At 47.9% G+C, this 26,186-nt stretch overlaps 1 protein-coding gene across 5 annotated transcripts in view; it reads left to right on the top strand.

The window, feature by feature from the left end:
- The window catches only part of CEP170B (centrosomal protein 170B), a 134,010-nt gene that overhangs the window by 23,413 nt on the left and 84,411 nt on the right, over nt 1-26,186 (top strand). For all 5 annotated transcript variants that reach the window (XM_053278824.1, XM_053278842.1, XM_053278852.1 and 2 more), the window contains exons 3-5: nt 2,715-2,804; nt 17,591-17,669; nt 25,834-25,892. In XM_053278824.1, coding sequence (XP_053134799.1) covers nt 2,715-2,804; nt 17,591-17,669; nt 25,834-25,892 — 228 coding nt within the window. The remainder of the gene's footprint in view (nt 1-2,714; nt 2,805-17,590; nt 17,670-25,833; nt 25,893-26,186) is intronic.

A 26,186-nucleotide genomic window follows, 5' to 3' on the forward strand; every position in this document is an offset into this window, starting at 1 on the left:
ATAATTTAGAGCAGGGATTCTCAAACTTGGGTCCTCAGGTGTTATTGGACTTCAACTCCCATAATCCCCAGCCTCAGTGGCCTTTGGTTGGGGATTATGGGAGTTGAAGTCCAATAACACCTGTGGACCCAAGTTTGAGAATCACTGATTTAGAGTGTCCAGCCAGCTAGGGGAGAAAAGAGGCAGCCAATCTGCTGGGAGACAGGGAATGTCCCCTATTCTGCTGCTGGAGGGAATAGCCTGCTAATCAAGCCTATTCCCTCACCTCGTTGCTTTGGGTGTCCTGCATCGACGCCTCCCCGGATTAGCCATAAAAGGGCAAAAGAGACATGTATGCACTTGTCTCTTTTGCCCTTTTATGCCTAATCCGGGGAGGCGGTGATGCTGGGCCTCTTTTCTCCCCCAGCTGACTGGACACTGTAAGTGTGTGTGTGTGTGTGTGTGTGTGTGTGTGAAAAAACAAAAACTACCCACAGGGTATTTCCTTCTCCTTTTCCATCCTTCTTTTGGTGGGGAAGGGGCACGGACCCTCCTGCCCTTACTGACCGGCTGCCACTGCTGTGGTGTGTGAATTCCTGGTAACAACCTTAACATTACATGGGGCTGCTTTTTGGTGGAGTATTCCTTTGGTCAAGTTCTTCGATAACAGCCAACAGGATGCTGGACCTGTGTCCGGACAGTAGTTCCATTTCAGACTGAGGGTGAAGGCTCAGATGACTGAATACTCTTTTGTACAAAAAGTCCCTTGCACATAGAAAACCAGATGTTCTACCAGTCCTTCTCATTGCCATGGCAGTTTTCTTTCTTTTTTCTTTTCGGCGTGAAAGGATGTTTATTTGAAGGAGCTTTCAGTCATGTGAGTCCTTGCCTGCAGTCTGAAGTAGGGGTGTGCACGGATCGCGCGCGGTGGTTCGTCGGACTGACTGGCTGCTCGAACCAGTTTGGAGCGGTTCGATTATGAACTGCTTGAACCACCCAGTTTGCCGCGGAGCCGTTCAACCACAAACTGGTCTGTGCACATCCCTAGTCTGAAGTGGTAGTCCAGATATAGCTGAATGTATAAACATCTGAAACTGCCTTATACTCACAATATAGCGTTGTCTGTACCAGGGCTGCACAACTTTCCCCCTTCTGCAGATCAATCAATTAATCAATCAATCAATTTTTATTATAGCCATTGGCCAGCCAGGAGACAAAAATCAGAATAACAAATATAACTAATATACACAGATAGTAACTGATAACACACAATTAGACAGTATACAAGCATCCAGAATAGATTACTTTAAAACAGTAAAACAGCTCCTAAAATTGAGACCTTAATCACACAGCAATATAAAAAATTTTGGCTACCACACCCTTCTGCAGATGTTGTACCACACTTCTTGTGATCCCTGACTGATGATCCCAGCCCCTGTGAATCCTAGCCACAATCCCAGCCACTGTTTCTGGGGATGATGGGAGATGTAATCCAAAAACAGCTGAAGGGCTGGAGTTGTACACCTCTGGTCCATACTGACTGACAGTGAGCCCCCAGGATTTCAAATGAGGGCCTTTCCCAGCCATACCCAAAGATGCCTGAAACTGAATATGGCACCTTCTGCATGCAGCGTGAGCTTAGTGCTGAGCTGTGCCTCCCACAAAGGCTTATCTCCTAAACTGCTGTTTGAACTAGATCTTTCAGTGGTCCATAAAGTTACCATTTAGTGCTATGTGCATTAGTTGAGCTGAGCTTCAGGCTCATGCATTCGTCCTTATACTTTTCTCCTCCCCCTTTGCGCACAAGTGGAGGGAAATGGTGTGTTTGCATAGTTTAAATGTCCTGTTCAATTCTTTCATGTTTTTTGCACTTTCCACTTAAATGTCCTGTCCAACAACTTGAGAATATTAGCTTTAAAATATGCATGTCCTTAAAGCACATTTAGCTGTGATGATTGGCACTTTTTAAATTCTGCGACATCTCTCTCTCTATTTCTCTAAGGCGTACCCATTGCTAATCCCATGTGTGGCAGCTCTTGTGAGAGTTCGCAAGTGAGCTGCCGGCAGGGTGAAAGGAAAGTGCTGGTGGACAGGCTTGTGGACGAGGCGGGAACTAAAACGGCAGGTGGGGGGGGCGGTGGCGGACTGGGGGAGAAAATGGTGGTGGCCAGCAGGCGAAGAACATGGCGGGCGGGTAAGAAAACCGTGGCGGCGGGTGGATGGGGAAAGAAAACGGTGGGGGGCGGGCGGGGGGAGAACTAGAGGCATAGATACTCTGTGCCCGGCCCAGCTAGTTCAGAATGAAATTCATTACTCACAACCACTAGAGATGTGAGTTCTCCTCAGAAAGATAAGTACAGCTAAGTACAGCTAATACATATTATTATTATTTTCTTATTTGTTTTATATTGTTGTATTGCTGGTCTACGACCGAAATAAAGTTTTACTTACTTACTTACAGCTAAGAAGGTGACAGTATTGGGTACATATACCTGCTATATGACTGGTATATGTACGCTGTGTATATATCTATATCTATATCTGCCTGTCCTTTACCAGGTATCCTTGTATGTTGTCCCAGATGCCAGAAAGTGTATCCATAAATATTATGCATGGGAATATGTACACATAATGGGACAAGGGCTGTCTTTTCCTCTTTAGCAAAGTAGCTCTTGTTATGTCACTACAGATCTCTGTCTTGCAAGTCTCAAATTTTGTGTTCCTTTTGTTTCTAGTCTCGCAGTGTGGATAAGCAGCATGCTGTCATCAACTATGACAAGGAGAAGGATGAGCACTTGGTGAAGGATCTGGGAAGCTTGAATGGGGTAAGTAGTGGACTTGGCTGCTGACTCAGTTGCATTGTGCATGCAGGTTTGGTCACAGAGTTCAGCCATGATGCAGAACCTCGATTAAAGCCGAGCTCTGCTTGAGGTCTCTGAGCCTTGGGAGAGTGTAGTTCCCCTTCCCATCCTTGCACAAGTGTCGACTTCTCAACTAGATTAAAACAAACCATGATCAGCTGTGACCCACCTGTCGAGACAGCTGAACCCCCCTTTCAGTAGACCACAGCGAGGGAGTGGCTTTGCTACCTATGAAACCCTGGCCCAGAATTGGGTCGTTGACGAATGATTTAGCACCCGGTTCCCTGGTGCGTATTTCTAATAATTAGAAAGTGCGCAATTAAACCTCCCACACACCAATCTTGGATTATTCTAGCCTACTTACTTCAAATAAACCAAGGTCTGTAACTTGTGTACTTTAAAGCTTGGGTACGGATCTTGGCTTATTGAAGTAAGCAGGTTAGGATAAACTGAAATCGGTGGCCGGCATGTCCCACAGCGTAATGTGGGCAGTTGCAGAGTTCTAACACATACAGTGATGCTGCTGGGCAAGAGGGCTGTTCCAGTACAGCTGACCCTTGGCTGATCGCAGGTCATGTGCTGCTTGCATTAGGGATAATGCAGTAGTGTGCGGCCTGCGATCACGCAAGGGCAAGCTCTACTGGAAGAGCCCTCTTGTGCAGCTGTGTCGGCATGTATGTTAGAGCCCGGCAGTGGTGCAGGTGGGTCTGCACCGCCCATGTTACCCTGCGGGACATGTCAGCTAGCCAGTAGGTTTGGATGTCATGGCTGACCTTAGTTTATTTTTTCCTAGATGAGAAGAGTGTGCTCATGTTGGGATGGGAGTGGGGAATCATGTACTCCTGAAGCTCAGAGACATCATGTGGAGCCTGGCTTTAACCAAGGTTCCTTGTGATGTCTGAACCCTCCCTTTGTGTCGTGTGTGTGGTGTTTTTACTTTGCTGAGATTGGATTGGGAATGTATACTGGGAGAAAATGGAGCACTTGAGTGTGGGACCAATAGAGTAGGCCATATTATTGATTGATTGATTGATTGATTGATTTGATTTCTATACCGCCCTTCCAAAAATGGCTCAGGGCGGTTTACACAGAGAAATAATAAATAAGATGAGTCCCTGTCCCAAAGGGCTCACAATCTAAAAACAACAACAACATAAGATAGACACCAGCAACAGTCACTGGAGGTTCTGTGTTGGGGGTGGATAGGGCCAGTTGCTCTCCCCGTGCTCAATAAAGAGAATCGCCACGTTAAAAGGTGCCTCTTTGTCAAGTTAGCAGGATGAATGGGGAGGAGAGCTGGTCTTGCCGCAGTGAGCGTTAATCATTCCCTTTGCTAAGCAGGGCCTGTCCTGGTTTGCATTTAGAGGATGACTGCATGTGAGCACTGCCTGCTGTAAGATATTCCTCTTAGGGGATGGAGCCATAGTGCAGTGCTAGAGCATCTTCCTTGCATGCAGAAGGTCCGAGGTTCAATCCCTGGCACCCCTAAGGTAGGGTTGGGAAAGAGTCCTGCCTGAAAGTTGGGAGAGCCGCTGCCAGTCAGCGTTAGCAGTACAGGTTGAGTATCCCTTTTCTGAACTGCTTGGGACCAGAAGTGTTCCAGATTTTGGACTTTTCTGGATTTTGGAATATTTGCATACTGTAATGATATCTTGAGTATGGTATCCAAGTCTAAACACGAAAGGTTACTGTACACTGTATTTTTTTTGTTTTATTTAAAGTATAAAAACATATAAGCATTGAATTTACAATAACTACAATTTACAGTGCAAGCTGTAAATGTAATGAAAACTAATTGCGAGACAGTTTTTGACACAATAATGTTGCGGGTGCATGCTGTGGAGGTTTTTGGATTTTGGAGCATTCCGGATTTTGGATGTCTGGATTAGGGATACTCCACCTGTACTGTACTGAGCTGGATGGACCAATGTTCTGACCAAGGCAGCTTCCTATATTCTTATAAACAAGGATGAGAGCCTGGGTGTGAGCCTTGTAATATATTCCCCTTAGGGCATGTAGCCGCTCTGTGAAGGGCATCTGCATCCCCGAATGCAGAAGGTTCCAAGTTCCTTCCCTGGCAGCATCTCCAAGATAGGGCTGAGAGAGACGCCTGCCTGCAACCTTGGAGAAGCTGCTGCCAGTCTGTGAAGACAATCCTGAGCTAGCTGGACCAATGGTCTGACTCAGTAGAGCTATTCTGACGATCAGTGGGAAACGGGCTAAGTGCTTAGCCCGCTTTCCACCGATTGTGAGACTCACCGGGCTCGCAGCCAAGCCCGGTTGAGTCAAAGCGAGTCACCTGCTTTTGTAGCCTTCTCCTAAGTCCGGGTTTGCGGAGCGAGTGCTCCGCTAACTCAGGCTTCCCGGTCGTGAGTAGCTGCTCTGCGCCGCAGCTGCTCACAAGTAGACCCCTGGAGGGGAGGCAAAAAGCCGCCTCCCGGCTCTGGGGCTCTCTCCAGTGTGCCCTGCACACTCGCTCAGGGCATACTGGAGCTTCCAGGGGCCGCACGGTCCCCAAACTCCCCAGCCCCCGCCTGCTCCGTCACAGAGCCGGCAATCGTGTGGGTGGCCGATCTGGCCGCCCAGGGCTCCCTTCCTGATTGTCTGCGGGGAGAACGGGCTTAGTCTGCTCTCCCTGCTCTGCTGCTCAGTATATGGCTCAGTATATGGCAGCTTCCTGTGTTCGTAATCCTTCCTAGTGCCTTCCCCGTTGCTCAGCAGTTCCTGCACACCTTCCCTTCCAAGAGATCACTGGGCTTTCTGGGGCTCCATTTCCCTTTTTAAGGTTCCTCCCCAGTGCTCTGTACAGAGGCAAGAGGTTGGAGCACTGCCTCTGTGCTCGGCCGGGGCAAAGGGCATATGATTCAGCTTTGGCCTTTTGAAGCTGAACCCTTTGCACAGGCCTAACGGCAAAGAATGCCATGCCAATTGCTCAGGCTGGGCCTTAATACAGGCCAGGAAGACAGTTCGGGAACCCTTAACCATTTGTATCTGCTTTCCTAAATCCTGTTTAAGTATGTGAAACCGTGGTTTGAAGGAGGTTTGCATACCATGGTTTGCATTAGCCCTGATGAAGCACTGGGCTGGTTCAAACAGATAAGTGCAGATTTCTGATTGTGCCTCGAAAGCAACCAGGGTTCCTTGTGATGTCCAAACTGACTGGCCCTGGCTCGGCCTGCCCAAAGCTCCAAAATTAAAACAATGATCTGAACCTGAGGTTTGACGTCTGATTCAGATTGTAGGGTGGCTTTCTTTGTTTGTTTGTTTTTTGCAACTTAGGAGAGAATAAGCCAGGATCTTGTCAGTTTGGATGTCATGAGTGATCCTGTCTTCTTTCAGGCCATAGTTGGAAGAAGAATTCTTCCAAGGCGTGTACGGGCAGGGAAACCACTGGAGGCAGGTTGGGGGAGTGTGTGCAGTTGAGGCTCAGGGGCATTGTGTGAAGCCAAGTTTTGATTATGGCTCTGTGTGACATCTGATCTAGCCCATTATATTTCAAATGCCCATGGTTAATTATCTGCCTCTTGAGCCTTTCTGCTTGACAGGCAACCAGCAGGTCTTTCAGATGCCCCTTTATGTCTTCCAGGGAGATGGATTGGCTTGGCAGGCTAAAATATGATTTCAAGGTAGAGCTGGGATCTTAACTAGGATCAAAGCTACAATCGAGCCTAGTTCAGTTGCCCCCAACCTGATCCTTCAAACCATGGCTTGGAGTTTTGGGTGCACATTGCAGACTTGCATGCTGCTTCTTCCCCTTCCTCTTCCTCTTGGGTTTTCTCTCCGTAGTCTCCCCGCCGCCCGCAACCATAGCTTGCTGTGGCTTCTGAAATGGCAAACTGTCATTAGCACCATGGTTTGCAAATTGACTTTGAAGTATTGTTTCAAATTATAGAGCCAGCGTGGTGTAGTGGTTAGAGTGCTGGACTAGGACCAGGGAGACCCAAGTTCAAATCCCCATTCAGCCATGAGACTAGCTGGGTGACTCTGGGCCAGTCACTTCTTTCTCAGCCTTGCCTGCTTCACAGGGTTGTTGTGAAAGAGAAACTTAAGTATATAGTACACGGCTCTGGGCTCCTTGGAGGAAGAGCGGGATATAAATGTAATAATAATAATAATAATAATCTTTTTTGCTGATTCAGGTGTTGCAGCAAACCATGGTTGGAGAAAACCAGAGAGATGAGGGAGAAGCCCTTGCAGGAGGGGAGGAGGGAAAGTGTACACAAGCTCATGCCATGTTCCTGACTGGAGGATCAGTATCATGGTATCTGAATCGGCCCACAAGGTTTGGGGCAAACCATAGGAAGCTGCCATATACCGAGTCAGACCATTGGTCTATCTAGCTCAGTATTGTCTTCACAGACTGGCAGCAGCTTCTCCACGGTTGCAGGCAGGAATCTCTCTCAGCCCTATCTTGGAGATGCTGCTAGGGAGGGAACTTCGAACCTTCTGCTCCTCCCAGAGTGGCTCCATCCCCTGAGCGGAATATCTCACATTGCTTACACTTCTAGTCTCCCCTTCATATGCAACCAGGGCAGACCCTGCTTAGCTAAGGGGACAAGTCATGCTTGCTACCACAAGACCAACTCTCCTCTCCTTGGTGAATCATAACAACAAATGACAAATATTTATATACCGCTTTTCGACAAAAGTTCCCAAAGCAGTTTACATAGAGAAAACAATAACTTAATAAGATGGATCCATGTCACCAAAGTGCCCACAGTCAAAAAAGAAAGATAAGGTAGATGCCAGCAGCAGCCATTGAAGGGATGCTGTGCTGGGGCTAGATAGGGCCAGTTGCTCTCCCCGCTGCTAAATATAAGAGATAAGCATCTGTCCTGGGTCAGGCAGTTTGCTTCAAGGAGAGGTCCCCACACAGTGCACCTTGGAGCATCTAGTGACTTACTCTTGCCCATGCACGCACTGGTTCTGCAGCTTCTGCTGAAGAATAGGCAATTTACTCCTGGATGCTCCAAGGTGATGTTTGGAGAAGTCTTTGCTTGAAATGAATAGCCTGGTATGACGGGGATGGCAGAAAGAGGAAGTTTGTACTAGAAAGCCGTAGAGAAGCGGTTCCCAACCTTTTCCTTTATGCTGGCCACTACAGTGTCATTGAAAGCTTTTGCAGACCACCACTTAAGCAAGCCATTTTAAAACATTTTTTTTTAAAGCCTGTGGCTGATGGGAGTCAAGCATAGAAGGAAAATGCCGCTCTTCTAATAATGTATTAGGCTCGCTCACAAATGTGTATTACTCATCACAGTACATTTGCCTGCGTAATCTAACAGGATTGTAGAAGAGCTGCTCTTGTGGTAGCAGGCATGAATGGTCCCCTTTGCTAAGAAGCATCCCCCTGGTTTGCATTTGAATTCTGGGAGACTACATGGGAGTACTATAAGACATTTCTCTTAGGGGATGGAGCTGCTCTGAGAAGAGCATTTGCATGCAGTAGGTGCCAAGTTCCCTCCCTGGCAGCATCTCCAAGATAGGGCTGAGAGAGATTCCTGCCTGCAACCTTGGAGTAGCTGCTGCCAGTCTGTGCAGACAACACTGAGCTAGATGGACCAATGGTCTGACTCGGTATGAGGGAGCTTCCTATGTTCCTATTATCTCCCCTCCTCCACCCCCCACAGATCACCTGCAGTACGCTTGGAGACCACACTAGTGGGCTGTGGACCATAGGTTGGGGACCATAGCAATAAAGCTCCTTCACACCTGTTCTCTGCAGGCAGAAGAAAGGGCTTGTGGTTCTGGACTCCTATTTATCTATTTATATGAAGCTGCTTTATACAGAATCAGATTCTGGGTCCATCTAGTTCAGAATTATCTATACTGACTGAAAGTGGCTTTGCAGGGTTTCAGGCACGGGTGTTTCTCAGCCCTACCTGGAGATGCTGGGGACTGAACCTGGGACCTTCTGCATGCAAAACCAGGTGCTGTACCACTCTGTTACGGCTCCTCCCCCCGGAGATGGCAATGGCAAACCCCTCCTGTATTCTACTAAAGAAAGCCACAGGGCTCTGTGGTTGCCAGGAGTCGACACCGACTCAACGGCACAACTTTACCTTGACCTTTTGGTTGAGCCGTCGAGTTGGTGTCGACTCCTGGTGACCACAGAGCCAGGTGGTTTTCTTTAGTAGAATACAGGAGGGGTTTATCATTGCCTTCTCTTGTGCAGTCTGAGATTATACCTTTCAGCCCTTTCCTATATCGCTGCTGCCCGATACAGGACTTTCCCATATTCTGGGAAACACACCCGCAGGGATTCGAACCAACAGCCTCCTGCTCTCTAGGCAGGTTGCTTCCCCACTGTGCCATAGGTGGCTACTTACCTTTAGTCCTATTTAAATACTGTTTACCCAAACCATGGTCCCTCTTGCCTCTTGATTTTAATGGCAGACTTATTTGGTTTAGTCTAACCATTTATTATTGCTTTTCCATGGATATGGTGTCTAGAGTTTTTGGTCAGATAGAAAGGAAATAAAATATAATAGTGGTGTTGACTGACTTCCAGGGGATTAATAATAGAGTAATTATATCCAGAGTGTGTGAGGTTGTGTTAATAAGCACGGGCTCTGACAAAGGAGGACAGCTTGCAGGATGAACCAGGTGTGTTTTTTTTTAAAGTCTAGTAGTCAATTTGCTGCTTAGAATGGTTGGGAGATATGGCTGCTATTAATAGGCAACTCTGCCACAGAGTTGCTCTCAAAAACTGGGGAGGGAGTGTGGCTTCACTCATGCAGTTCTAAAATAGTTACCGGCGATGGGCAAGCTTCCCTCTTCCCTCAGAAGAAAAGAAGAGCTATTTCCAAAAAAAGAAATGGAAAATAAACAGAGCCAAGTCAGTCTGATGTTTGGAAGTCACTTATTCCCTCAGCCCTGCCCCCCTCAAGCTTCCTGATCCCCCGGACATTATGGGTGGGATTGGTTGGGGGTACACAATCACTACCTCTCCTTCTGTGTTCATTTTTACATTTACAGACTGTTCTTTTTTGAGGAGCCCAGAGTGTTGTCCATAGTTTATGTTTATCCTCACAACAACCCTGTGAGGTAGGTTGGGCTGAGAGAGAAGGGACTGGCCCAGAGTCACTGAGTATGGTTGAACGGGGATATGGACTCGGGTTTCCCCAGTCCTGGTCCAAAACCCTAGCCACCACACCACGCTGACTTGTAGATGTTAATCTGAACTTGAGAAGAATTCAGGCACTCTTCTGCAAGATGACCATTACATTACTTAAAGCTCATTTCCAGATCCAAGCCCAGCAAAATTGGCCAGTGTTTGTTGTAATCATCCGAGTAAAATGTTATCTTGCAACTATAACCTTTACTACAACAAAAAATACAGCACTGGGTACTAGGAACTCAAGGGCTACTGGACTTGAAATACAAGTCTTTCACACAGAGATGCATGCAAAAATAACTGACTCACACTTCTGTGTGTGCACATAGAACAACAGAATGCAAGGGAGTTGTGTGCTTGGACACCGCCCCCCCCCCCCGTGTGTGTCCCAGTGATCTTCGGATGCTGATGTGTTATATCTTCACTCCTATATGGCTTCCAGGCCAAGATAAGAGTGACAAAACAAATGCAAACAAAACCCACTACATTTTAATCGTCCTTAAGCTGACCTCTCAAACATTGTTTTTATTGTCCATGGACACCATGTAAGTTTAACCAGCCATTAGGATGATTATTTCCTTCTCTCTTGCATGTCCATCACCTGATCATTGCAAGATCAATTGACATGTGACTGGTATGGAACCTTGACTGCTGTGACACACAGAGAGAAGGGTCTGGTTTTGGGATTGCTTTGGTCGTGCTGGGAGACAGACCAAGGGAGTGTGTTCCTGTTGATTCTCCTGGACTTGTCAGCAGCTAGGTCATATTTTTATGATCATATAAAGCTGCCTTCTACTAAGTCAGACTGTTCGTCCGTCTAGCTCAGTACTGCCTCTACTCTGACTAGCAACTGTTCTCCGGGGTTTCAGGCAGGAGTCTTCTTTGATGCTGGCTCCTCCTCTCTCTCTACTCTCTCCTTAGTCTCTCTCTCTCTAGGGATGTGCAATCCGGCTCGACAGCTCGCTGTTGAGTTGAACCCGCCTCCTCCGGTTCGGCTCGAACCGTTCAATTTTATTATTATTTTTTTAACCTTAAATTCCCTCCGGGGGTGGGGTGGGTTTGCCGAAGGCGGTGGGGAATGTGGAAGTTCCTCCTCCCCCTGCAGGCCTTAATAATCACCGCTGCGGCCTGTTCTATAACTTTTTCTGGTCCGTTCAGGCCTCAGTAGTGCGGCACGGTGCACCTGGGACCTTCTACATACAAAGGTAAAGTGTGACATCAAGTCGATTTCGACTCCTGGAGCCCACAGAGCCCTGTGGTTGTCTTTGGTAGAATACAGGAGGGGTTTACCATTGCCCTCTCCCGCACAGTATGAGATGATGCCTTTCAGCATCTTCCTATATCATTGCTGCCCGATATAGTAGCAGCGGGGGATTCGAACTGGCAACCTGCTTGTGAGTCAAGCGCCACTTAGGGCGGGTGCTCTGACACTGAGCTATAGCCCCTCTCTGCAAGGCAATGGCTTCTGATGCCATCAAAACTGGTATTCTTTGGGGGTGCCTGGCAGGCCTCGGAGTAGGTGGCATCGCTTTGTGGGGGCTGCCTGTTGTGTTAGGCTAGACATTAGGAACATAGGCAGCTGCCATATACTGAGTCAGACCATCTAGCTCAGTGATGTCTAACCAGACTGGCAGGCAGGAGCCTCTCTCAGCCCTATCTTGGAGATGCCAGGGAGGGAACGTGGCACCTTCTGCATGCAAGCATGCAGATGCTGTTCCCAGAGCAGCCCCATCCCCTGAGGGAATATCTTACAGAGCTGCTCACATCTAGTCTCCCATTTATATGCAACTAGGGTGGACCCTGCTTAGCCAAGGGGACAATTCATGCTCACTGCCACCCAGTGGCGCAGCGGGAAATGACTTGCCTAGCAAGCATGAGGTTGCTGGTTCGAATCCCCATTGGTATGTTCCCCAGACTATGGGAAACACCTATATCAGGCAGCAGCGATGTAGGAAGATGCTGAAAGGCATCATCTCATACTGTGCGGGAGGAGGCAATGGTAAACCCCTCCTGTATTCTACCAAAGAAAAACCACAGGGCTCTGTGGGTGCCAGGAGTCGACACTGACTCGACGGCACCCTTTACCTTTACCACAAGACCAGCTCTCCTCTTTAGGAGGCATTTCCTAAATCCAGGAGCTGTTTGAGAGTGCAGCAGTCTGCCGTGTGCCGTGCTGGCCTCTCCTTCGCTGCAAGCTCTCTGGCAGCAGCTAGGTGGCCATCGCAGAGGGCTGGACTAGAAGACCTTCAAGGTCCCTTCCAGCTCTACATTCTGTGACTTTAAGGTTTTGGAGATCTGCTTAGGAACATAGGAAGCTGCCATATACTGAGTCAGACCAGAGGTCCATCGAGCTCAGTATTGTCTACACCAGGGATACTCAACGTTGGGTCCTCAGATGTTATTGGACTTCAACTCCCATAATCCCCAGCCCCAGTGGCCTTTGTTTGGGGATTATGGGAGTTGAAGTCCAATAATGTCTGGGGACCCAACGCTGAGAATCCCTGGTCTACACAGACCGGCAGTGGTTTCTCCAAGGCTGCAGGCAGGAATCTCTCTCAGCCCTATCTTGGAGATGCTGCCAAGTAGGGAACTTGGAACCTATATGCTTTTTCCAGAGCGGCTCCACCCTATGAGGGGAATATCTTACAGTGCTCACATATCTCCCATTCAAATGCAACCAGGGCAGACGCTGCTTAGCTAACGGGACAAGTCATGTTTGCTACCACAAGACCAGCTCTCCTCATCTGCTTCATGGCTGCTGTCTTGTCCACAGGTTTCGTTCTGGCCCTTACACAGGGCTGCTCAACTTCAGCACTCCTGCAAATTTTGGCCTACAACTCCCATAATCCCTGGTTATTGGCCACTGTGCCTGGGGATTATGGGAGCTGAAGTCTCAAAACAGCTGGGGGGGCGGGGCCAAAGTTGAGCAGGCCTGCTCTAACATGTACATGAAACCACCAAGAGAGGTAATCACAGGATCTGGAATAGTGCCATCATTATATGGACCACACAGCAAGGATCTGGATTAGGGCCAATAAGGTAAAGCTTCTTGTCCCAGTTTTAGCAGTGGTGGGATCTTAAATGAAATAATTAACGTTAAAAATAAGATAAAAAACATCACCTCACTGGTATCTCCCACTGGAATTCTGCAATCTTTTCTGCATGTGTAGACCCAGACTTGATGTTTTCTGAACCCAGACTTGGTCTCCAGGTCCAGATCAGCTTGGCTGTTTGGACATTCCTCCAATGCAGCTCCATCTGGAAGAAGTCAGTTTTGGGCTATGGCATCTCCAAGTAAAAGGTTGGGGAAGGCCTCTGTCCTGAAATCTTAGGGAGTCACAACTAGTCAGGGCGGTCAGTATTGAATTTGGTGAACCGGTAGTAATGCTTCATATGCCATGTGCGTCAATGCCATGGCACTTTAAATATATACAAAACCCATTGCTTTCAAATTGTGGATTGGAGCCAATCCTGGTTAGCAAAAGTACTGGTACAGATGTTCTGCCACACCATGGTTAGCTTAGATGTTCTGCCACACCATGGGTACCCCATGAATGGGGCCATAGCTTCAGGGCCGGTTTAAGCTAGTGCGGGGCCTGTAGCATATGTTATAAAGGGGCCCTACATTTTAAAAGAATGCACATAAATATTAAAACATAAACTATTTACTTGCATAGTAAAGTGATTTAATTTTTTCATTTGCTATATTTTGGAGTATGGGTGACCAAGCCACAAACTCGCACTTACTACAACAACAGTGAACATTTATATACCATTTTCCAATCAAAATTCTCAAAGTGGTTTACATAGAAAAATAAAGAGTGGAGAGATGATTCTCTGTCTCCAAGGGGCTCACACTCTAAAAAGAAAAATGTGGTAGGCAACAGCCACTGGACAGATGCTGTGCTGGGCCTTCTCTTACAAGGCACATTTAGCAGAAAAGGGATATTTTATCTAACATGGACCAAATAAAACAGGTAAAGTTTTAACTTTAATTCCCAGTTGGAAGCTGGGCATGTGGGGCCCTAAAAAATGCGGGGCCCGTAGCAAATGCTACACTTGCTACTACGTTAATCCGCCTCTGCATAGCTTAGTGGTAGAGCATCTGCTTTGCATGCAGAAGGTCCCAGGTTCACTTCTTGGCATCTCCATGTAAGACTGGGAAAGACTTCCTGCCTGAAACCATGGAGAGCTGCTGCCAATCAGTATAGACAATACTGAGCTAGATGGGCCAAAAGCTGACTCAGTAGAAGGCAGCTTCCTGTGTTCCAAAAATGAAGGGGCTGGGGAGAAATTCACAAGTGGAGGAAAGGGGAGGAAGTAGAAAGGAGTGTGTGAGCCCATGGGGCACTGCTGATCTTCTAACCATGGTTAGGAAATCAGGCAGCACTGTGTCTGCACCAGACCTTAGTTGCCTATATGATGTATTTTTTTATTTATCTGTTTGTTTCTTTATTTAGATTTCTATACCGCCTGATATGTACTAGGGATGTGCCCGGAACCATTCCGGAGGCGGTAGGGGTATTCCCTTAAGGGCGGGGGAGGGTGCACTTACCCCTCCTGCCGCATTTCCTCTGCCGGCGCTCCGTTGGATCAAAGCCCCTCGGGGAGCAGAGTACCTTCCTGCCGTCCCGTTGTAGTTCTCGTCCAGAAGTACTGGGCGCGCATGCGCATGCCCAGTATTTCCAGCCAAGGATGGCAACGGGGCGGCAGGGAAGTATGCTGCCTCCCTAAGGGGCTTTGATACAAAGGAGCGCCGGCAGGAGAAATGCGGCGGGTAGGGTAAGTGCACCCTCCCCCACCCTTAAGGGAACACCCCTGCCGCCTCCGAAAGCCAAAACGGCCTCGGTGGCCGAAACATTTCGGAGACCTCTATAATGGCCTCCAAAACGTTTTGGGCTCAAGCCTAATATGTACACCTCTAGGCGGTGTACAAATCTTAATATTAAAAATCGCAATTACAATAGATAAAACACAATTAAAACAATAGAAAACAACTTATTAAAATTAATTCTAATTAAAAGCTTGCGAGAGCAGGAGAGTCTTGAGGTGCTCCCTGAAAACAAACACAGAAGGAGAGGCTCTTATTTCGGCAGGGAGCATATTCCAAAGCCCTTTGGGCCAGCCACGGAGAAAGCCCGGTCCTGAGTCATCACCAGACGAGCTGGTGGCAACCATAACCAGACCTCCTAGAAGACTGTAAAAGGCGGAAGGGTTTGTGACAAAGGAGGTGCTCTCTTAAATAGCCTGGACCCAAGCCATTAAGGGCTTTATAGGTAATAACCAGCACTTTGTATTTCACCCGGAAACATATTGGCAGCCAGTGCAGTTCTTTTAGAACCGGTGTTATGTGGTCTCTTCGTGTTGTCCCAGAGACCAATCTGGCTGCTGCATTCTGTACCAATTGTAGTTTCCGGACAGTGTACAAAGGCAGCTCCACGTAGAGCACATTAGAGTAGTCAAACACCTGGAGGTTACCCGCATATGTACCACTGTTTTAAGGTCATTCACCTCTAGAAACGGACTTAGCTGACGTATCAGCCGAAGCTGATAAAAAACGTATCTTGAACCTGGGCCATTGTGAAATGAGGAAGAGCATCAAAGTGGGCCTTGGTGCAGGAAGCTCATCCTGCTTGACTTTTAAGTTGCCTCTTCCTCCCCCCACTATCCTTAAACAGTTGGGCTCAAACCAGGTTACATCTGTACTCTTCCTGTGAAAACCTGGCAATGCGTAGCTGCAGTGAATCTTGTGCCTCTGTTTTCTGTGCAGATCCATCTGCAAATCTGCAAGAGATGGATCCCTCTCAGTGTTTCCCAGTATCCAGTCCAAGTACAGCTGTATGTGCCTAGACACTCCCCCCCCCCTGCACTCTGGGATGTTTTTGCATCTGTTTGCAATCTATTTGTGTTTTGGAGCGGAGAATAAGAAGCAACTGTTTTGTTGTTGCAGCATATAGACAATGTTTAAATGAGTGGCTTCTGGGAAGAGAGAAAGGCCTTATAGTTTAGGTTCAGGACTGGGGCTGAGCTCAGATACTGTCTTTGCTACAGACCTCTCTTTGACCTTGGGCTACTCCCTTTGGAAACTGCAGGGTACATTGAGAAGTACATCATAGGAACAGAGGAAGCTGCCATATACTGAGGCAGACCATTGGTCTATCTAGCTCAGTATTGTCTTCACAGACTGGCAGCGGCTTCTTCAAGGCTGCAGGCAGGAATCTCTCTCAGCCCTATCTTGGAGATGCCAGGGTGGGAACTTGGAACCTTCTGCTCTTCACAGAGCAGCTCCATCCCCTGAGGGGAATATCTTAAGGTGCTGCTCACACATCACGTCTCCCTTTCATATGCAACCAGGGCGGACCCTGCTTAGCTAAGAGAAGTCATGCTTGCTGCCACAAGACCAGCTCTCCTCTTCTAGCATCATCTAGCAATGAGCCCACTGTGAACATAAGAACAGCCCTTCTGGATCAGGCCCGAGGCCTTAGTCCTGTTTCTCACAGTGGTCCACCAGATGCCTTTGGGGAGGCCATGGGCAAGAGATTAAGGCATGCCCCCTCTCCTGCTGTTGCTCCCCTGCAACTGGTCTCCAGAGGCATCCTGCCTCTGAGCCTAGAGGAAGTCTATAGCCATCGAGACCAGTAGCCATTGATCGGCCTGTCCTCCATGAATTTGTCTTGAGCCTCTTTTAAAGCCATCCAAGCTGGTGGCCATCACCACATCCCATGGCAGAGAATTCCATAGATTATGCGCTGCGTGAAAAAGTACTCCCTTTTGCCGGTCCTAAATTTCCTGGCAATCACTTTCATGGGATGACCCCTGGTTAGGGTTGCCACTTTCAGGCTTTCCAAATCTGGCTGCCTAATTTGCATATTATGTAAATTGGCTTGAAAATAATTTTTGAGCAGAATAGTGACTGTACGTTTTGCTCCATAACTCCACTTCTACAAGGGCTAGAGCTTAGCTTTTTTTTTGTTTAATTGAAAGCTGGAATCTGGGCAAATCTGGGTAAGATGCTTAAAATCCTGGTGAAACCTGGAATTCCGGGGGGCATGGCAACTCTACCCCTGGTTCTAGTGTAGTGCGTGTGTGAGAGAGAAATGTGCCCACTCTCCACACCATGTGTAATTTTATAGACCTCTATCATGTCTCTCCTTAGTCACCTTTTTCCTAAACTAAAAAGGCCCAACTGTTGTAGCCATGCCTCCATAAGAAAGGTGCTCCAGACCCCTGATCATCCTGGTTGCCCTTGTACTGTGGAATTGCACTTGTACTTTTGGGAAGGTGCAAATGTAGCAGGGATGAAAGGACACACTTCCTAAGATGGAAAGAAGAGCACTGCAATTATGTCATGGCTGCTTCCTGCAGATCTTAAGGTCTGGACGAACCAGCTGTGATGCAGCTCCTGAATCTCTTTCCAGCAGCAAGGAGGAAGGAAGGAAGGTTGGCCATCTTGGTGAAGAGTGGTGTGGGTTGATGGATGGATGAGAAGGGGCGAGGCAGAAGTCGCTTGGTGGTGCCTGTGCAGATGAGTTAGTAACGCTTAGTTGGGTTTCTTAGACACAACTGATCATTTCCACATACATGTGCACCCCAACTTTCCAATTTAATGACACTTTATTCTTCTTTTCCACAGACTTTTGTGAACGATGTTCGGATTCCCGACCAGAAATACATCACGCTGAAACTGAACGATGTGATCCGCTTTGGCTATGATATCCTTTTGTGGGGCTTGTACACAGAATTGTATGCAGTCTTCAAATTTTGTGCCTTTCCTCTCCTTGCGGATGAAGTTGAAATGTCATTGATGCCCCCCTTTAACAAACATAATCAATATGGTGGCTATTGCCTACACCAGGTTGCACAACTTTGGCCCTCCAACTGTTTCTGTACTACAACTCCCATAATCCATGGCTGTTGACCACTGTGGCTGGGGATGATGGGAGTTGTAGTCCAAAACCAGCTGGCGGGCCAAGGTCAGGCCTCTCAGCATAGCCCCCACCCAGCTGTTTTTGGACTACAACTCGCATCATCCCTAGGCACAGTGGCCAATAGCCAGGGATTATGGGGGTTGTAGGCTAACATCTGTAGGAAGGCTGAAGTTGAGCAGCCCTGGTCAAAATTGTGCAGCCCAGACCTACAAAGTCCCCACAAAATAAATGGTTACTGTACTCTTTTTTGCAACTTTGATTCGTTTCAGTGGGGCTTGTGCAAGAAAACCACCTTGTGGGTTATGTCCTTGGTCTCTTGAAGGTTTTTGGATACGCAGCAGGCCAATAAAATTTGCATCATGAGAACATAGGAAGTTGCCTCTTACTGAGTCAGACCATTGGTCCATCTAGCTCAGTATTGTCTGCCCAGACTGGCAGCAGCTTCTCCAAGGTTGCAGGCAGGAGTCTCTCTCAGCCCTATCTTGGAGATACCAAGGAGGGAACTTGGAACCTTCTGCATGCAAGCATGAAGGTGCTCTTCCCAGATCAGCCCCATCTCCTGAGGGGAATATCTTGGTGTTTACACATGTAGTCTCCCATTCAAATGCAAAGCAGGGTGGACCCTGCTTAGCAAAGGAGACAATTCATGCTTGCTACCACAAGACTAGCTCCAGGCTTGGCCTTGATAATGGTAAAGCTGGTTTATTGATTTTTATTGGCTTTAGTAGGAATTCTTCCTTGGAACAAGCTTTGTGTTGGCTCCCATAATATTCTGCTTTCTAGCTTTTTTCTTTTGTTCAGCAAGGGAATGCAATTGCTGATACTGTACTTGGCCTCAGATTTGGAAAGAGGGAATGAAATCATTCAGCTGTCTTGCAACTTCAGTGTGATGGAGCAATACCAGCCACTGCAACTTTTAAAAAGTCTTGTATGTATGTTATCCGGTACCTTCAGCAGTTTGCTTTACAAATGCAGTATTTGGTTTATGTAAACGCATCCTATTTCCACTAGTGAGCGGCTGGAGGTTTCTGGAAACTCATGAGCAGGCCGTGAAGATAAGAAATCTATAGTCTGGGACCAGTGTTCCCTCTAACAGGAATTTCCAGATGTTATTTATTTATTTATTTATTTACATCTATGTCCCACTCTTCCCCTGACGAGCTCAGAGGTACATGGTTATTTTTATCCCCACAGCAACCCTGTGAGGTAGGTTAGTCTGAGAGATACATGACTGGCCCAGAGTCACCCAGTGAGTTTCATGGGGTCTTCTCGGTCCCATAATCCCTAGACAAAGGCCGTTGCAGCAGGGGATGCTGGGAGTTGTAGTGAGCAACATCTGGGAATCCCTGTTAGAGGGAACCCTGTCTCGGACTCTGCTTTCTGGCCTTCAGGCTTGAACCTGCGGACGGCGTGTCTGCAAGAAATTGTGTGGCTGTTCTTGTGACTGTCAGTGATTTGGAAATCGGATTACGTTTGTCCCTCTCGAGTGCAGAGCTTGCAATGAGTGACTCCAGATGTGCTGCCAGCTGTGTAAGAATGCAGTCGGAGAGCACGCTTAGTTCACAGCTGCTACCAGAGCTGGCACTGTCGGGCATCTGGAACATGGGAAGGTGACCTATACCGAGTCAGACCATTGCTCCATCTGGCTCAGTATTGTCTACACCGACTGGCAGCAGCTCTCCAAGGTTACAGGCAGGAGTCTCTCCCAGCCCTACCTGGAGATGTCAGGGAGTGAACCTGGGACCTGCAGGTGTTCTGCCACTGAGCGATGGCCCCATCCCCTAAGGGGGATATGTTACAGCGCTCACAAGCAGTCTCCCATCTAGATGCCAACCAAGGCAGAGCTGCTTAGCAAAGCGGATAATCCATGCTCTCTCGCACAAGACCAGTTCTCTTCCCCAGGCCCTCTCATCAGGATCCCCGCTCCAGCTCCACACCCCCTCATCCCTTCTGGGACCTCGGTACCAGTGGTAGTGATAGGCCTGTGGTGAAGCTCCAGGCCGATGACAGATTGCCCGCTTGGCAGTTCAAAGCCTCCCATCCACCAGGTCTACCTGGGAGGAGGAAGCAGCGAGCTCCACGCGGACTCCAGTTCCGAGCTGGGAAAAGATCCAGGAAGAGCCATCAGGTCCACTGTCAAAACTGTCAGTCCATAGCTGGTGCTGGTACAGTCAGTGCTGGTACAACCGCTTTGTGGAACAGTCCCTCTTTGAGGTTTATGGGCCTAATTCTGGCTCCTTGGAACCTGCTGGACAGCTTCCCTGCTAGCCCAGACCTCCTGGCCAAACCTTTGGTCGTGCTGCTTTGAGGATGGGGGGCATAGCTCAGCGGTAGAGCATCTGCTTAGCATACAGAAGGTTCACTCCCTGACATCTCCAGGTAGGACTAGGAAAGACGCCTGCCTGAAATTCTGGAGAGCCGCTGGCAGTTAGGGGTGTGCACAGGACCAGCTCCGTGCACGCTCAACAGCCTGGGTGTGTGTGTGACTTTAAGGTGTGGGGAGGGTGCTCTTACCTCCGCTGCCACGTTTCCCCCTCTGGCGCTGCTTTAAAAAATGCTGGCGTGGGGTGGCTGTATACCCTCTTGCTGCCCTGGTCAGCATAAAACCGGAAGTGTTTCACTTCCAGATTTACACTGACCGTGGTGGCAAGAGGGTATACAGCCGGGGCCTCGCGCCAGCATTTTAAAAAGCCGTGTCGGAGGGAGAAACACAGTGGGGAAGGTAAGAGCACCCTCCCCGCGCCTTGAAGTCGCCCCCGCATCCGAACCGGTTCAAATGTGGGGGTTCCGAACCTGTTTGGCGTTCCTCGAATGGAACACTGAACAGGTTCGTGCACATCTCTACTGCCCATCAGTGTAAACAGTACTGGACTAGATCAACCAGTAGGGCTTGTATGTGTTTACTATGTAGTGGGCTCGAAACCCATAATGTTTTGGTCCCTGGTATATCTGTATTGAGGTTTGGGGGTGCTAAACTTGAATTATAGTACGATCCATATGCTGAAACCTTTGTCAGAGAACAGCACGATCTCTGTGTGCACATGTGATGCGCTCATGCGCCCTCCCGTCCTCTTATCTATTGACCTTTTCTCTTTAAAGGGCCTCAGTGGAAAGAAAATCAGGTCAGTGGTGAAATTCCCCTCCTGAATAGTAATGCATCAATTTAATTAACTTGTTGAATTAGGTCATGATCCAATTTCTTTGCTGTCTTTCTTCATCATTGCAGCATTGCATTTTTTATATTGCAAGTGCTGGCATTATTGTGGAGTGCTTTAAGAAACAACAATACAAATCTATGGGAAGAGAGCTGGTCTTGTGGTAGCAAGCATGAATTGTCTCCTTTGCTAAGCAAGATCTGCCTGGTTTGCATTTGAATGGGCGACTACATGTGTGAGCTCTGTATGATATTCCCCTCAGGGAATGGGGCCACTCTGGGAAGAGCACCTGCATGCTTGCCTGCAGAAGGTGCCAAGTTCCCTCCCTGGCATCTCCAGATAGGGCTGAGACTCCTGCCTGCAACCTTGGAGAAGCCACTGCCAGCCAGTGTAGACAATACTGAGCTAGATGGACCAATGGTCTGTCTCAGTATATGGCAGCTTCCTATGTTCCTGACAACAAAAACACAGATTACAGTACAGTTGGCATTCTGGCAGATCTTGGCAGCAGACACAGATCTGAAGTCCTTGAGTTTGTTCAGGTCATTGTGCTTCCCTCCCTCCCTCCCTTCCTGTGTGTGTGTCACACGCACACAGCCAGACAGTAGAGCATCTCCTGCTGAAATGAAATAACTGCTAACAGAGTTAGAGATCTAATTCTTGCATCCCAGTTCACTTTCTGCCTCCCTGCTGTTTCCTTTGGCGCTTTGTTTTGATCATTGTTCCCTCTTCATTCAGCTCTTTACAGTTCACACCATCTTCTCCCCCCTCCCCCCACCCCACATTGCCTGAGTCAGCAGTGTTCTCATGCAGAAGGGCATGCATCTGCCCGCCACGGGGAACTAGCAGGTTTTCCAAACTGTGCCCAAATGCATCTTGTCCTTGGTCAATTTCTAATGTAACGTTTCCAGGCCTTGCTTGCATTTCCAGCAGGGTTGCCAACATTTCATTGCCAGAATGAGGGACACAAGTTTGGGGTGGGGTGGGGGACTGGCTGGGAGTGGGGCTGGGTGGTGTATGCAGTGGTCATCGAGAGCCTGAGTATCATTGACGTATATGCAATTGAATTATATGCTATTGAATAAATGAGGAACAAATGCTGTCCCTATGGGGACCAACATTTCATCCCTGAAATGAGCGACATTTATCTCCTGGAGAGGAGAGCTGGTCTTGTGGTAGCAAGCATGACTTGTCCCCATAACTAAGCAGGGTCTGCCCTGGTTGCATATGAATGGGAGACTTGATGTGTGAGCACTGCAAGATATTCCCCTCAGGGGATGAAGCCGCTCTGGGAAGAGCAGAAGGTTTCAAGTTCCCTCCCTGGCTTCTTCAAGGTAGGGCTGAGAGAGATTCCTGCCTGCAACCTTGGAGAAGCCTCTGCCAGTCTGTGAAGACAATACTGAGCTAGACAGACCAATGGTCTGACTCAGTATATGGCAGTTTCCTATGTTCCTATGTTCCTATGACATCCTGCATAATGAGGGACAGTTGGCAACCCTAATCTCCAGACTTTCCCCTCAAAGTACTCTTTGTGTTTTCACACAAAGTGCCAAAGCAGAAGCCAAGTATTTTGTGCAGCTGTAATGTAGAAATCTTTGAAATGATTCACTTCAGCTGCTGTGCTGCATTCTTTCTGTGAACGATTCTAGGATTGTGTTGTGTTGTGTTGTGTAGGGGAGTGGCTGTGCACCTGCTGTGCATGCAAAAGGCCCTGGCTTGGATCTCCTGCCTCTCCAGGGAAAAGCTAAGCTATTTACATGCAAAGAGCCTTCCTGTCTGTGCTCCTGCCTAACATGCCAGGCTGGTGTTGTGTAAACAAGCTCCGGAGCATAAACAGAGTGCAAACCAAAAATTGATCAAGTGATGACAAAATGTCTTCCATTTACCTGTGGTGTAAAATGAATGTTATCACTTGACTCTCTCCACCCCTTGACATTCTATTCAAATAGAAAGAGAAAGGAGAGGAGAGCTGGTCTTGGGGTAGCAAGCATGACTTGTTCCCATAGCTAAGCAGGGTCTGCCCTGGTTGTATCTGAATGGGAGACTTAATGTGTGAGCACTGCAAGATATTCCCCTCAGGGGATGAAGCTGCTCTGGGAAGAGCAGAAGGTTTCAAGTTCCCTCCCTGCCTTCTTCTAGATAGGACAAGATTTATTTTTTTTAAATAGGGCAAGATTTTTTTAATTGAACCAACAAACTACCAAAGCATACAATACGTTACAGTACGTTTCTTCTAGATAGGGTTGAGAGAGACTTGTGCCTGTAACCTTGGAGAAGCCTCTGCCAGTCTGTGAAGACAATTCTGAACTAGATAGACCAATGGTCTGACTCAGTATATGGCAGCTTCCTGTGTTCCTATGTAATATGGAATGCACTGTGTATTGCAAGGCACGTCCTACTATTTGTTTGTCTACTACTCTTCATGTAACACTTTTCAGTATGAAGGCTCTCAAAGTGGCTTGCATAGAAAAAGAATGGGAAGATGGTCCTTGTCCCCAAAGGGCTTGCAGTCTAAAAAGAAACACAAGGTGGAAACCAGCAATGACCATTGCAGGAATATTGTGCTGGGGGTAGAATAGGGCCAGTAGCTCTCCCCATGCTCATTATAAAAATGATCGCTTTGAAATGCGCTTCTTTTGTAGTGTATTTTATTAGAGCTGATCTTGTGATTGATTAAGTGCCATCAAGTCGCTGTCGACTCTTAGAGACCCCATAGATAGATTCTCTCCAGGGTCTTGTGACAGTCAGCATGAATTGTCCCCTTTTCTAAGCAGGGTCTACCCTGGTTTGCATTTGGATGAGAGACTACATGTATAGGCACTGTACGAGATTCCCCTTTAGGGAATGGGGCTGTTATGGGAAGAGCATATGCAGAGGGTTCCGGGTTCCTTCCCTGGCATCTCCAAGACAGGGCTGAGAGAGACTCCTTGCCTGTAACCTTGGAGAAGCCGCTGCCAGTCTGACCCGTTCCTACGTTCCGGTCAACACTCATACAGCATGTGTACACAGACACAGTCGTGTACACCGATGGGTACCCAGGCACAGTCATTCATGATGAACGCAAGTACAGCAGTATACGTCCTATCTGTACCATGGATCCGAAGGGCCTCAGTCCAGGTTCATGTTTAAAATGAACCCAGGTACAGTCATTCACACAAGCACACATACGAGTGTACAGGTTTCTGTACACTTGTACAGCATAATGTCTGGATCAGGGTAATATGCGGGCTGCTGTAAGATATTCCCTTTAGGAGATGGGGCTGGAACTCAGTGGTAGCGCATCTGCTTTGCATGCAGAAGGTCCCAGGTTCATTCCCTGGCATCTCCAGGTAGGGCTGAGAAAAACTCCTGCCTGAAACCTTGGAGAGCTGCTGCCAGTCAGTGTAGAAAGCACTGAGCTAGATGGACTTATGGTCTGACTCAGTAGTGGCAGCTTCCTATCCAGGGGTAGGAAGGTCATCCAGGGATCAAAGTTTCCTCCCCCCCCCCCCCGAATTATGGTTTGGTAGTTGGACAGCTTGGTGTAAGAGGAGAGTGGTGGAGGTGAGAGCGAAGTGAGAGAGGCAAGAGGAGTGAATGATGTCCTGGTGTTAATCCCTCTCACCTGACTCTGAGTCACCCATTCTTTTGCAGTGGAGCATCTGTGGGTTTGACTGCCCAAGAGGACTGCCTGTAATTTTAGCTTGCCAGGTGGTGTTTTAAGACCATTTTCTTTCTTAGATAAAGTGGGGAGGGCCTGATAGTTTCTATTAACATAACAGTAAGTGAGTATCTATAGATGGCATTAACAGGGGATTAGGCAAATTCGTGGAGGATAGTTCAGTCTTGCCCAGAGGCAAAGGATATGCAGGGCTGCTCAACTTTCGGTCCTTGGTCTACAGTTCCCATAATCCCTGGCTATTGGCCACTGTGGCTGGGGATTATGGGAGTTGTAGTTCAAGAACAGGTGGGGGGGGCCAAAGTTGAGCAAGCCTGTGCTGGGGAAGAACAGCAAGGGAAGACGATTGCCTTCTGGTGGTTGTTCTCATGCTTGGGTCCAGTGTTGCCTCTAACAGGGATTCCCAGACATTGTTGACTACAACTCCCATAATTCCCAGCCAAAGGCCATTGCAGCTGGGAATGCTGGGAGTTGTAGTCAACAACATCTGGGAATTGCTGTTAGAGGGAACACTGCTTGGGTCCCCAAGGTGATGGGAGTCATTGTCCAACCAGATCTGGGGACCCAAGCTTGAAAATATTTATATACCCTGCAAACCCTGCTTGTGGGTTTCCAGATGCCCCAGTGGCAAGCATAATCCCGGTTAGGGTTGCCATATTCAAGTTTCCCAAATCTGGGTGACCAAATTTGCATATTATGCAAATCATGCAGCAACTAATTTGCATTTATGTATGTATGTATTTATTTATTTGACAGATTGGTATACTGCCTATCACTACCCAAGTCTCTAAGTGGTTTAGAACAATAAAACAAACCAGTGATTGTGGAGATACTGTGGAGCCAATGGCAGGAGGCAAAGCCACGGAGCCTTCCTTCCTCTCCCCTCCTCCTTTTCTCTCCCATGTTGATCGGATCCAGAGTAAAATCCGGGCAAACTGGGTGGCGCATTAGAAATCGAGGTAAATCCTTGTGGAATTTAGCAGCCGGGTGAAGGAGCCAAAATCTGGGGGCTACCCTAAATTCCGGGGACACGGCAAGGCTAATCCCGGTGGAATTCTGGTCTGATCCAGCTCAGCTCTTCTTCTGTTTTCTTCCTAAGCTGTTTGCTCCCTTGTTTCCTTAACGTTTTCTCTACATCCCAACATGTATGTGTTGGAGCACATACAGCACCAAGTCCCAGAAGAAGCACTTAAGGTAAGCACTCAGGGTCCTGGGTAGGTGGGGGTGGAATGCGGGACTCTGGCTGGTGAGTTGCCAGCATCATCACCACTTTCTTACTTACTTTCTTGGTTTGGCTTAAAAATGCAAAAACAAAAGAAGAAAAAAAGAATTCTTAGATGCAGAGAAAAACAGGGGTCCTGGGCCTCTTAATAGCGCCTGTTTCTAATATCATCATGATGATGGTGGATATTTATATACTGCTTTTCAACAAAAAGTTCCCAAAGCGCTTTACATGGAGAAATAAAAATAAATAGATCAAGATGGCTC

This window comes from Hemicordylus capensis, chromosome 1 (assembly GCF_027244095.1).
Source record: "Hemicordylus capensis ecotype Gifberg chromosome 1, rHemCap1.1.pri, whole genome shotgun sequence".
In the NCBI taxonomy this organism is placed as follows: domain Eukaryota; kingdom Metazoa; phylum Chordata; class Lepidosauria; order Squamata; family Cordylidae; genus Hemicordylus; species Hemicordylus capensis.